A 13,960-nucleotide genomic window follows, 5' to 3' on the forward strand; every position below is an offset into this window, starting at 1 on the left:
GACCTTCGTGCCGAAGTGGACACGTTCATGTTTGAAGGCCATGACACCACAGCCAGTGGCATCTCCTGGATCCTCTATGCCCTGGCCATGCACCCCAAACACCAGCAGACTTGCCGGGAGGAGATTCAGAGCCTCCTGGGGGATGGCTCGTCCATCACATGGTGAGTGCTGAAGAGATCAGAGAGCTCATCCTCCCTGTTAGAGGAGAAGCCACTGGCCTACCCAGAACCTGAATACTTTTCAGCCTGCGATTCTCCTCCTTAGGGACCATTTAAGCCAGATGCCCTATACCACCATGTGCATCAAGGAGGCTCTGCGAATCTACCCTCCAGTGCCAAGTATTGGCAGAGTTCTCAGCAAGCCCATTACCTTTCCTGATGGACGCTCCTTACCCAAAGGTATGAACTTCACCACACTAATGTAGCAGCTATATCAAGCGCAAACAACAGTTTCCACCAAGTTTATTCTGAGGCATGATGATCCATTGTGTGTCAAATACAACTGAATTTCATAGGGATAGACAATTGGATTTTCAGAAGTAAATCACCAAACATTTCTTTTAAAATATTTTTATAAATCATTTAATTGGGGGCTCTTACAGGAAGACATTCCTTATGGGGGGACTAAGTACTCTAACCATTGGTTAGCTGAACTAGTTTAATTTTTCATCATCCAAGTACTCTAAGAATTATGGATGTATCTATGTGGGTTAATATGGTGGTTATTCAATACACTGAGTGATCTCCACAAGGAGATTTTTGCTTTAGAATTTGGCCTCTTTAGCTCTAAATCCTACTTTCCTGAGAAGTGGAAGGACACAAGAGAGAACAGAGAAGGACAGAAGTACATGTGGCCTTCTCTTTATGAGGCTCCGTGACGAATGAGAGAGATCGGGAAATCTAGGGCTATGGTTAAGCAGTGTCCATGAACACAGGATGCCTCAGGGTGCTGGCAGAGAGCAATTGATTACCAGATAAGAAACCATGGACTTGTTCAGAATCCATCTGTAGGCTTGCCTCTCACTTCTCTGAATTATAGCTCTGCTGCATCCTACCTTTGTGATGCTAGAAAAGTCAAACACCTCTCTGAACCTAATGTGCCTCCTTTAAAAAACTGGAAAATGAGCAGGTTTTCCATGAATGGTGGCTTTGCAGGTACGATTCAGTAATATTTATTTCCCTCTGACATGTGAGTTACTACAAACAATCAGCCTCCATTGCTTTCTTGCTTCTCTTGGTTTGTGGCACCCAGTCCTTCTGTGTATCCGCACCCTTTGGACTGGCTGAAATACGAGGCCAACCCCTCTTAGGTATATCAGTCCTTTCTCTGTTTCTTAATTTCCCCACAGGAATCACAGTCTCACTGAACATTCATGCCCTTCATCACAATCCAAAGCTGTGGTCCAATCCAGAGGTATGAGCCCCTGGGAAACAGCAAGGGGATGGTTTCTTAATAACAACACCTCTTCAACCCCCACTTCCGGAAGTCCTACCTCTTATGAATTGGAAGGAAGACCTTGACCCTATTTGTTCTGTCTCTGCTGCTCTCTCTGTAGGTTTTTGATCCTTTCCGGTTTGCACCAGACTCCACGCAACATAGTCACGCCTTTCTGCCCTTCTCAGGAGGATCAAGGTGAGGAAGCTTCCTCTAATGGAGAAAGGCTCTTTGGGTGTCTCCCCCAGGGGCATTGATCTTCCTTGTTCACAGGTGGCAGGCTCTGCTATTCCTGGGAGTGTTAGTGTGTGTGGGAAAGGGTCCTTGTGTGTGTCACTGTACAAAAATAAGGAACAGTATCTAGGAAAGCCGTGGAAACTTTGCTCCCACCGCTCCTCCCAATGGCAGCCAACATTTAGCCAGAGTGAATTTCAAAGTTCGGTCTAGGTGGGTGTTTCTCTCACTCTAGTACTGTACTCCAGTATAGAATACCTTGGGATTTTCCTTTTCTTAAAAAAAAAAAGTTTTTCCCAAATCCCCCAATTTTAAAGGCGGTTTCTTCTCCCCCTAAGCATTCTCGGCACCACTTGTCTGTCATTTTGTCACACTGTGATGGGTTGAGTGTTGCTGTGGGGCTGGAAGGTGGTTTTGCTCTATTTCCATCATCATATTAAATTACCAGCAAGATTATCCAAGGTGAACAGGTTTCAGCAGAACTTCCAGACTAAGAAGAGACAACAAAAAAGGACTAGCCTGTCCACTTCAGAGGAAGTAGCTGCTGAAAAACTTATGAATAGAACCAAAACATTGTTAGATATATATGAGGAGCAGATAAATATTGTCCGATATAGTGCCAGAAATGGAATCTTTCCGTTGAGAAGGCATTCAAAATATTACTAAAAATGCTGCCTTCTCAAAGTTGAATCAACCAAAATGATGTGGTTGAGTAAAGGTTTTAGGACTTTGATTTGATGATAGGAATGTCTCAGAAAGAGAAGAAACAGTGAACATTTAGGAATAGTAGACACTTGAAATGTACAAAGTAGGAATCTAAGTAAAGTGGAAGTTGTCAAAATAGAAATGGAACACATAAGGAAATATACCCTGTGATAGGATAATATCCACATATGTACTAAAGAGTCATGTTAATACAGCAAAGCAACCGCCAAACCGAGTGTTGAAGAATTCTACCAAATTCTTTTATTTTTTTACTCATATATTCATTTAATCCTAGAGGTTATAAAATTTTTTATGGTTAAAAGAAACACAAAAACAACTTTTTTATATCTCCGGTTGTAAAGAAAAATGAGAATTTTTTTCTCTCATACTTCTAGATGCTAATTAGCTCATTTATTAAGTATATTTTTTGTTTTGTTTTTCTTACTTTTTTTATTAAAAGATCATTTGATTGGAGACTCTTACAACTCTTAATATAATCCATACATCAATTGTATCAGGCCTTTTAGTACATATGTCACCATCATTCCTTTTTTGACTTCTACTTTCTATTGAATCCTTGGGATCAGCTCTTCTTTTATTCCCCATCCCCTGCCCCGTGTCCCCTTAATAAGTTACATATTATTATTTTCATATCTCACACTGTCTGCTGTCTCCCCTCCCTCATGGTTCCTGGAGGGGTGTGTGTGGTTATGTGCCAATCATTGCCATTGGTTCCCCTTCCTCCCCTTTTCTCTCCCCTTCCTCCTACCCTTTTGGTATCGCTATTCACATTCTTGTTCCTGCATTCCGTGTGTCATGAAATGTATCTCGTATCTATACCTGTGTACATGCTCCAGTCCAGTCCAGAGTGAGAAGCAGCACTGTGGTCATGACTGTGGGGATGGGGTGAGGAAGCATCAAGGAACCAGAGGAGTGCTATGTGATCCATCCGTACTCTTCTGCAACTTAGTTGACTCATCCCTTCCCTGCACCCCTCAGTGGGGGCATGTTCCAATGTCTGCAGATGGGCTTTGGGTCTCTGATTTGACCCCTCTTGTTCTCAACAGTGTGTTTTTGGTTGTTTGTTTGTTAGTTGCATCTTCTGATGCCTGTTACCTGGTCCCAGTGACACCTGATGATCACACCGGCTGGTGTGCTCCTTCAATGTGGGCTTGTTGCTTCCCTGCTGGATGGCCACTTATTTAACCTCAAGTATTAAGACCCCAGATGCTATATTTTTAATAGCCGGGCACCATCTGCTTTCTTCACCACATTTGCTTATTCACCAATTTTGTCTTCAGTGATTGTGAGGGGGTTTGGGGAGGGTGGCAAGTGGTCATCACCAAATGCTAGTTTGTTAGAACAAAGTGCTCTTGTATTGAGAGACGGTATGAGCTGAGGCCCAAGGTCCGTCTGCTACCTCAGTGTATTTATTTCCTTAAAAATGTATGTACATAGGCCAATACGTCTATTTTTATAGCGTGATATATTTACATAAATACACACCTCTGCTTATACCTCTATCTATAGATTTGCTTCCTAGAGCCTTCCTCTGTTTCCTTTTGCTTCCTTCCTGCCCCACCAACTTGTTCCCTCGTCTTCCACTTCTTAATATTTCCTCTCAGCTAGATTGCTGTTGCTCCAATATCCACAGGATCTCTATAACTTCCTGGCTGTTGGATGTAATTCCCCAGTTGTGTCCCTGTCTATGGTGTTGCTTGCTCATCACACCCTTCCCCAGGCCACCTTCTTCCCCCAAGACCCTCTTGGGCCATTGGCCCTGTTGCTTTCTCCCCAAGCTTCCTCCCTATGCCTGCCTTATATAAGTAGGCAAACCAACAATGTCATAGACCAAACAATAAGAAAATAACAGATCAAAAAAAGAAAAGGAAAGCAGAAGGGGAAAAAAAGAGAGAAAAAACCATATATAGGTCCAGTTCTGTCCACTGGCCTTTATGACTCTCTTCCCCAGGGTCCTGGGGGAGTTCCAGGAGCTGCCTGTCCTAGCCTGAAGTCTATTTTGGGGGGCTCTTTAGGGACTTTGTGGTTTGGCTTTGCTCCAGTTGCTGATCACTTATACTCCCTTCTTGGTTTGCCCCGCTGCAGGGGATTCCAACCACACTATCTCCCAGCCGTTTGTCCCCATTATTGTCCTCTGTGGCAGTACCCTCCAGTAAGGGTCAACATGTTTTGAGTTGTTGGTGGCCTTACAGTCCTCTCTGTGCTTTTGCAGCTCCGTGCGGGGACATCATCCTCTGGGTTTGGAGTGCCAATATGGGGTCTGGACTGATTGTCCCTTTCTCTTTTTCCTTCTTGACTTGCTTCCATCTGGGCATGGCAAGTCAGGCCCTGTCCCCCACCTGAAGGTTAATATTGTTCTCTGTCACACATACTTCTAGGACAGGGGTCAGTTTGGCTCTGGTTGGGGTCGGCCATGTAGGCCAATCTTTGCATGCATTCCTCCACATGGTTACATTGCCCTCATGGTTTGGGGCACCATGGTGGAGTCCGTATTCACACTCTCAATGCTGTGGAGACATAACCAATACTCTCCCCCTTATTGGTTAGTGCCCTGTTGCCCCCAAGTCATCATGTGTTTCTCTCGGGGGGGCCCCCTCCCCCACCTTTTCTCCGTCCTCCTTACCCCCTTCCCCTTCTTTGTTGGATTCACATGTACCTCCTTGGGTTTGGTCAGACCTCCACTGGACTGCCTGTGCCACCACCCCTATATTGTGAGATGTGTGTCTTTTTTTCTACACCTACTGTGCTGATCATACTTACCTCAGGGGACTCATTTTATACTTGTTCTTTTGTGATTGGCTGACCTTGCTTAGCATAAATTCCTCCAGCTCTTCTCATAAAACAATGTTTTTCATGTGATCATATGTGCTTTTAGTGATGCGTAGAACTCTGTGGTGTGTATGTGCCAGAGTTTACTAATCCACTTGACTATCAATGGAAATTTAGGTTGTTTCCAACTCTTTGCAATTGTGAATTGTACCACAATAGACATTGGAGTGCAGTCAACTGGTCGTGTTTTATTTCTGACCTCTTTGGGATATATGCCCAGTAGAGAGATGGTTGGGTCATGTCGATGTCCATTTCTATAAATGTCACCAGATGGATTTCCACAAAGTCTGGACATATCTACCCAACCACCAGCAGTGGAGTGCCACATCCCCTCCAAAATTTGTTACTCTCTGATTTTCTGATTTGGGCTAACCTCAGGGTGCTAGATGGTATCTCATGGTTGTTTTAATTTGCATTTCTCTGATGGATAATGATCAGGAGCACCTTCTGATGTGTTCATTGGCCATCCGGGTCTCCTCATTACTGAACCTTCTTTTGAGTTCTATTGCCACTTCCTCGGGGGGTTAACTTTTTCTCTTTTTGCAGGCCAGGAGGGTATTGGAGATTTTAGTAATAAACCCTTTGTTGTGTCATTACTAAAAATCCTATCCAAGCCTGTGGGTTGCCTAGTTATCCTCTTGGTGAAGTGTTTCTACGCACACAGAAGTTTTATTTTCAGTAAATCCCACTTGTTGATTTCAGGTTCACCTTGCGTGTATCCTTCCCTATTGCAGTTAGCCTATGCATTCCCTGGGTCAAGGTTATTAGTTTGTCCCCATGCCTTCCTTGATGGTCCTGAGAGTTTGGGGATTTTCTTCAAGGCCTGTGATCTACCTTGAGTTTGTTCTTGTGCATGGGGCAAGGTCAACATCTTGCTTCATTTTTCTCCATGTGGCTATCCTTTGTTTTCCACACCACATTTTAAAGAGGGCATTTGCCTCCCACTTGATGCATTTGGTGTGGTTATCAAATATCAGTTGTTTATATGCTGGTAGTTTTATTTCTGGGTTTTCTGTTCTTTCCATTAGTCTGAGTGTCTGTCATTATGCCAGTACCATGTTGTTTCGACCACTGTGGCTGTGTAATAGGTATTAAAATCAGATTGAGCGAGGCCTTCTACGTTGTCCTTCTTGAAGAGTTCTCTGCTAATTCTGGGCTTCCTCCCACTCCATATGAAATTGGTGGTCAGTTTTTCCAAGAAGGTTGTTGGTATTTGACTCAGAATAGTTTTAGACTTATAAAGTGCTTTGGGTAGGATTGACATCTTTACTGTGTTGAGTCTTTCAATCCATGAGCATGGGATGTTATACCAATTGTGGAGGTTGCTTTTGGTTTCCAGTAGTGGGGGCTTGTAGTTTCCCTTGTATGTCTTTATTTTTTTTGGTTACATTGATTCCTAGTTATTTCAATTTGTTCTGAGCTATTGTAAAGGGTACTCCCTTCTTGATCTCCTCTTTTGTGGTCCTGTCCAATGTATACACCAAACCAATAGATCTGTTTGCATCCTGCTACTCTTCCATATTCCTCTATCACTGTCAGTACTCCTGTTGTGAAGCTTTTGGGATTTTCAATGTACAGAATCATCTGCAAATAGAGAGAGTTTCACCTCCTCTTCACCCAGTTGGATACCTTTAATGTTCTTCTTTTTTATGTTGTTAGCTAGGACCTGCAGTACAATATTGAATAAAAGTGGGGACAAGGGGCATCCTTGTCTGGTCCCCTGTTTCAGTGGGATTGTTTTCATATTTTCGACATTGACTATGATGTTGGCTGTTGGATTTTCAAAGATAGCTTGTATTATCTTGAGAAACATTCCTTTCATTTCTATCTTTATGAGGAATCTTAATTAGGAATGGGTGTTGGATGCTGTCAAATTCAATTTCTGTGTCTAGGTATTATGTGGTTCTTACACTTTTTCTTATCAATGTGGTACCTAATATTGATGGATTTTCAGATGTTGAATCATCTCTGCATCTCTGAAGTGAATCCTACCTGATCATGGTGGATGATATGTATTACATATATATATTTTTATATTCTATTGGCCAATATCTTGTTAAGGATTTTTGCATCTATGTTCATTAGAGACATAGGTCTGTAGTTCTCTATTCCTATGGGATCCTTGCCTTGTTTGGGTATCAAAATCATATTGCCTTCATAGAATGATTTTGGGAGTTTGTTACCCTTTTCTACGCTCAGGAATTATTTGTGGAGGATCAATGTTAGCTCTTCCCTGACTGCTTGGTAGAATTATCCTGTGAAGCCATCTAATCCAGGGGCTTTTTTTGTTGGTAGCTTCTTGATGACCATATCTATTTTGTCTTTTGCTATGAGTATGTTGAGGTTCCTGACCTCTATTTAGGATAATCTAGGGAGGAATTATTTTTCCAAGTATTTGTCCATGTCATCCACATTTTTTAATTCATTAGAATACAGTTTTCATAGTACTTTGTGATTATCCTTTTAATCTCAATGGGGTTTGTTGTGATTTTCCTGGTTTCATCCTTCATCATGCCAATTGATGTTTGCTCCTTCCTTTCCTTGGTTAGGTTTGCCAGCAGTCTGTCAATTCTGTTGATCCTGATTTTCTTTGAGATCACTGATACACTTCTCTGCCTCCTCTAGTCTATTCCTAAAATCCGTGATCTTGTGTTTAGTTTCTGTTACATCATCCATTAGCACATGTATTACCTTTTGGTGTGTGGACTTCATCCCCTCTATTGTGGACTTCATCTCCTCTATCATTGTGTCCTTACTCTGCTTTGCTTCCTTCAACTCCTGTATTACTCCAAACAGCCTTCTGAAAATTTCTTTCTGAGGTAGATCCACTCTGATTCTTCTATGAGCATCATTAGCTCTGCTGTTGTGTTTTATCTCTTTTTTTTTCCCATTGAGAGTGATGCAGTATGCTGTGTTCTGTGACACCTTTGTAGAGGTGGGCACCAGGTTTCTGGGAAACCAAGGGTCTCTGAGCTCTTTCTATGTGTCAATGTTTTCGAGGGTGGCCTGTGGGTTACTATAGAGGTGGATAGGCCTGCCATGTAGGCAGGGTTCCACGGAAATTCAGTGGACATTGGTGATGAGGAGTTTTAGTGACTGGAGTGAGGCTGGAACCTGTATTTATGCTGTTGGGTGGCTTTGAACTGGGCTGTGAGGCTATGATTTGCAACCTTTAAAATTTTTTTATTTAAAAAAAATGTAAAGGTGCCTAATAGAAGACAAAGGTCAGGGAGGCCAGGCTGCAAATGGGAGGGAGTGCCAATTGAAGGCAGGAACAACTCCACTGCTGCTGGTGTCGGTGCCAGTGGGAAGCCTCCACAGGGTGTAGGTGACTGTCACTGGTGGGGGCATCTGGCACTGCCTTGGGGGTGAAGGCCATGCTATTATGGGACAGACTGCTGCTGTAGTGGGTAGCGGGAGGGGAGAAGTTCTGTGTTCAATGATAAGGCTGGGGGGGGGCAATTGTTGAGTGTGGGCCAAGCTAGGGTCTGAGGTAGTGTTACTGCCATGGACCAGGGAGCCCCAGGGCTCAGGTAGCGTATCCATTGGGCTCCAGATCCAGGCTACATATGGGGGCTATATTCCCTTTGGACCAAGGATGCAGTCAGCCCTGCTGTCTGAGGGCCAGGATTCTAGGGAAGTGCTGAGCCATGGACCACAACCACAGGCACAGGTGTGGGCTGACATGGGCATTGCAGTCGTGGCCTCTGTAGGGGTGGAGTGGTCTCAGGAAACGTGGAGATGGCACAACCTCATGTCACCCAACCCACTGCAGGTAGACTGCAGGTCAGTTCCTTGGCCCTTGGGTGAATGGAAGGAGGAACCCAAGCTTGGTGGCAAGATCATTGCCACATGGATAGAGGGGAACTGTGGGAGAAGGGAGTAGCTCCCCTAGAGGAGTACTGCGAGTGGACAGCTGCTGTGTGGGAGTCCTGCCATGGCAGTGTGGGTCTCCACAAGGCAGCCGACCAGCTCCTGGCATGGTGAACAGGCTTGGGGGTGGGGTGGGGCAACCAGTATGTGGTGATCATGGTGGCAGCATGCAGGAGCAGCACACCCAGCTGAGCCAGGAAGTCTCTGGGATCAAGTCTCAGATCTCAGGTGCTCTGGCACAGGGTAGATGCTTGGGAGGGTTTCTTGTTGCACAACGGAAATTACTCTGGGTTGTTGTGGGGGATCCCCTCACTCACCAGAATCCTCCCACTAGTTGTCCAGTAAACCAGGCTGGCTGTTTGACAAGTAACTCTCAGTGTGTGCCACTTACCTGGGTGACATCTTAACTCCTCCCCCTGTTTTTTTAAAAAAAAATTATAAATCCTTTTATTGGTGGCTCTTACAGCTCTTATAACAATGCACTCATCTATTGTATCAAGCACATTTGTACATAAGTTGCCATCATCAGTTTTGAAAACATTTTTTCTACTTGAACCCTTGGTATCAGATCCTTTTTTTTTTTTTTTTGCCTCTACCAAATTCTTTAGTCCAAATTGATAAAACATTCCATCAAGGTGTGTTGATAATTATTGGTGATTAAAATGCAAAAGTTGGAAACTAAGGGTAAAGAATCAAACCAAACTCACTGCCATGATGTCCACTCCCAATCTTAGAGGAAGGAAGGGCACTTGGGGAAAAGGGCCTTGAGAGAAACAAAGCTGGAGATTGCATGACAGAATTTGAATTTTGCCAAACCAGTAATCTCTTCACTGCTACCTTTTCCAACAACCAAAGACCAGTTATATACATGCACATCTCCCGATGAAATACAAAGAAATCAAATCAAATACATCCATGGGAAGAAGCAATGGAGAAGCTCAACATCAGTAGCCAAAGCGTGGCCAGCTGCTCAATTTCTCATATGTAAGTTCAGGTTGAACTTGAAGAAATTCACAAAAGCCAAAATACAACTTTGAGTATATTTCACTTGAATTTTGAGAACATCTCAAGAATAGATTTGGCTCATTGAATGTTAATGGCAGGAGACCTGATAAACCATGGGATGACACCAAGAACATCGTACATGAAGAAAGCAAAAGGTCATTAAAAAGACAATAAAGAAAGGTTAAAGCAGATGTCAGAAACTTTTTCTTGACGATAGAGTAACGAACATAAACGCAAGTCACAATGAAGTAAAAACTGAGCAGAAAAATTCAGAGGGGGCTTGAGAAGACAAAATATTATAATGAAACATGCAAAGACCTAGAGTTAGAAAACCAGAAAGGGCAGACCTGCTCAGCATATCTTAAGCTGAAAGACTGAGGAAATAATTCAGTCATCAAGTTGCAATATTAAAAGATTTTATGGACAAAGTGTTGAACTATGCCAGAAGAATCAAAAGAATATGGAAGGAATATCCAGAGTCACTGTATCAAAAAGAACTTGTCAACATTCAACCATTTCAAGAGGTAGCATGTGATCAAGAACTGATGATATTGAAGAAATAAGTCCAAGTTTCACTGAAAGCATTTGTGAAAAACAAGTCTCCAGAAATTGATGGAATATCAGCTGAACTATTTCAACATGTTTGTAATGCACTGGAAGCACTCACTCACTTATGCCAAGGAATATGGAAGATTCCCTCCCAACTCGGTGGAAGACATCTATATTTGTACCCATTCCAAAAAATTAAAATGGCGAATCAACAAGATGCAGAAATTATCAAACAGTATCATGAATATCACATGCAAGTAAAATTTTGCTAAAGATCATAAACAACATTTTACAGCAGTTCTTCAACAGCTGCCAGAAATTTAAGCCAGATTCAGAAGAGGAAACAAGGGGTAGCATTGCTGATATGATATATCATGGCTCAAACCAGAGAATGCCAGAAAAATGTTTACTTGTAGTTTGTGGACTTTACAAAGGCATTTGTTTATATGGACCATGACAAATGATGGGTAATATTGAGCAGTAGGAATTCCAGAACACTTCATTGTACTCACACTAAACCTATGCATGGCACCATTCAGACAGAACAAGGTAATATTGCATGACTTAAAATCAGTAAAGCTGTGTATCAGAGTTGTGTCTTCTCACCACGCTTATTAAATATGTATTGTGAGCAAATATTTTGATAAATTTGACTATATGAGAAAGAACACAGCTTTGGAAAAAAGCTTATTAACAACCTGTGATATGCAGATGGAACAACCTTGCTGGCTGAAAGAGCGAAGGACTTGAAGCTCTTGATGAAGATCAAGGACTGTAGCCTTCAGCATGGATCGCAACTCAATGTGAAAACAACCCAGACCATCACAGCTGAACCAATAAGTACAACAACATAATAAATGGGGGAAAATATTGAAGTTCTCAAGGATTTCATTTTGGTGAGTCCACACTCAATGCTCATTGTGCACCAACAGTTAAGAAATCATACGACACATTTCATTGGGTAAATCTGCATGATAAGACATCTTTAAAATGTTGAAGAGCAAGGAAGTTACTTTGAGGACTGAGGTGCACCTGCCCCAAGCCATGGTATTTTCAATCGCCTCATATGCATGTGAACGTTGGACGTTGAATTGTGAAGGCAAAGAAGCATCAGTGAATTTGAATTGTGGTACTAGCAAAGAATACAGAAAGTACCATGGATGGACCACAAAAAGAACTAACAAATTGCTTGGAAGAGTTACAGTCCGAATGCTCCTAAGAAAGGAGGATGATGAGATTTTGTCTCATGTACTTTGGACATGTTATCAGGAGAGACCAGTCCCTGGACAAGGGCATCCTGCTTGGTGAAACAGAAGGGAAATGGAAAAAGGAAGACTTGATGAGGTGGATTGAATGCAACGATGGGCTCAACGTCAGAATAATTGTGAGCATGGCGCAAGACCAGGTGGTGTTTCTTCATGTTGTACAAAGGACCACTATGAGTCAAAACGGTCTAGATGGCAGTACTTAACAGCAACAACAAAATCCATGAATATGTAATATTTCTCCCCCCCCCAAAGAATTTTATTAGAAGCTAATCCAGACATCATATCGTTCCTCATACCATCATACCATTCAATCATATCAGTGTTGTACAATCACTACCACAATCAGCTTCCAAACATTTTCTTCCTTCTTGAACTCCTTGCCATCACTCTCCCCTTGCCCCTGCCCCCACCCCACCCCCTCCTCTGTACCCTCCAGGACCCTTGATCTAGTTGTTGCCTCCACAGAGTCACCTCTCCTGCATTTCACATATGAAAAACATAGAAAACACATAACAAAGACAGCTACCAACAACAACAAAACACAATAGAGACAAACCCCAATATGAAAAAACCCACCGAAAATATTTTTAAAATAGGTCAAGCACACAGTGTATCAGAAGGGAGGTCAAGTCAGATCGATCAATTCAATCTACAGTAGTCTTCTCTCCAAGACTCTCTGTCTGCTAACCAGGTTATTCTCATCCCTCAATTAGGTTTAGAGGGAATAAGCCTTCAGGAAACCACTGGAGCCTTATTTCCTGTGCAGGAATGTTCTTCCAATTATCTAGGTCTGTCTTGTTTCTTGTAGGAGTGTGCTGCAGTTGTCTTTGTGCAAGTCTTTTGTTTCTTGGGCTCTGTTTATTCTTAAGTATTTCATTTTCGGTGTGGCTATTAAAAGTAGTTTTGTTTTCTTTTTCAGAATTATTTTCATTATTACACAGGAATCCAATAGATTTTAAAAAATATTTACCTTGAATGCTGCCACTCTGTTGACTCTCTCAATTGTTCCCAATAATACTTTTGGCTTTTTTAGGGTTTTCCTCATAAAAATTCATATCATCTACAGATAGTGATAGTTTCACTTGTTGACTAATCTGGATTCCTTTTATGTTTTGCGTGGTCTGCTAGCTTAGGCTAAAAGTTTTATCACAATGTTGAATAAGAGGGTATAAGGGACATTCATATCTGGTTCCTGTTCACAGAGAGAATGCTTCTGATTTCTCCCCATTGATCAAGATGTTGGGTGTTGTTATTGCATATATTACCTTCATATGGCAGCACTGTTCGCAACAGCAAGCAGACAGAAACAACCTATCCAGCAATAGAAGAATGGATAAGGAAACGCTGTACATGCACACAACAGACTACTATGCATAACTTCAAAACAAGCACGTCATGACATGGATAGACCTGGAGAATATTATACTGAGTGAAATTATCAATCACAAAAGGACAAATAATACATGAAACCACTAACATAGAGGCCAAACAAATTACTGTTGTACCAAAGGGAGTAGACTTTGGAAGTTGCCAAGAGCAGGGGAGGGCAGGGAGGGAGGTTGGAACAATGGAATGGGTCTTTGGTGGATGCCGACTTGTGTGAAATATGGATAGTAGCCCATGGGGAGAGGAGGCATGTAGGGAAGATGGACTACTGGATGGTTTGATTAGTGGTTAAGACTATAGAATCCAAAACTGATGATCTGAAATGTAAACTGTCACCTAATTTATAATAAATAATTATTTGAAAGAATAAGAGAGAAGCAAAGAAGAAAAAAGAAAGAAAGAAACAGCATGGGAGTTGTGTTGCAAAGGCTTGGGGATTCAGGGGGGAGGGGTGGTCTGATAGCCGAGGACCGGGGGCTGGGCTTCACCAAGGGGGGTCCAGCTCAGAATTAAGCCTGATGCCCGTTCCTTGTGGATGTCTCTCCCTGTCCAGGAACTGCATTGGCAAGCAGTTTGCTATGAATGAGATGAAAGTGGCCGTGGCCCTGACTCTGCTCCGATTTGAGCTGGCACCAGATCCCACCAGGGTTCCTAAC

The 13,960-nt window shown here is 42.5% G+C and overlaps 1 protein-coding gene across 1 annotated transcript in view; it reads left to right on the forward strand.

The window, feature by feature from the left end:
- LOC101638864 (cytochrome P450 4A11-like) overlaps positions 1 to 13,960 on the forward strand; it is a gene marked incomplete at its 3' end in the record, with an annotated part of 26,303 nt that extends 12,343 nt beyond the window's left edge. Inside the window, exons 6-10 of the mRNA XM_045291765.1 lie at positions 4 to 161; positions 265 to 398; positions 1,349 to 1,413; positions 1,556 to 1,632; positions 13,858 to 13,960. Coding sequence (XP_045147700.1) covers positions 4 to 161; positions 265 to 398; positions 1,349 to 1,413; positions 1,556 to 1,632; positions 13,858 to 13,960 — 537 coding nt within the window. The remainder of the gene's footprint in view (positions 1 to 3; positions 162 to 264; positions 399 to 1,348; positions 1,414 to 1,555; positions 1,633 to 13,857) is intronic.

This window comes from Echinops telfairi, unplaced genomic scaffold (genome assembly GCF_000313985.2).
Source record: "Echinops telfairi isolate 266 unplaced genomic scaffold, ASM31398v2 ScPeMD7_443;HRSCAF=831, whole genome shotgun sequence".
Classification (NCBI taxonomy): domain Eukaryota; kingdom Metazoa; phylum Chordata; class Mammalia; order Afrosoricida; family Tenrecidae; genus Echinops; species Echinops telfairi.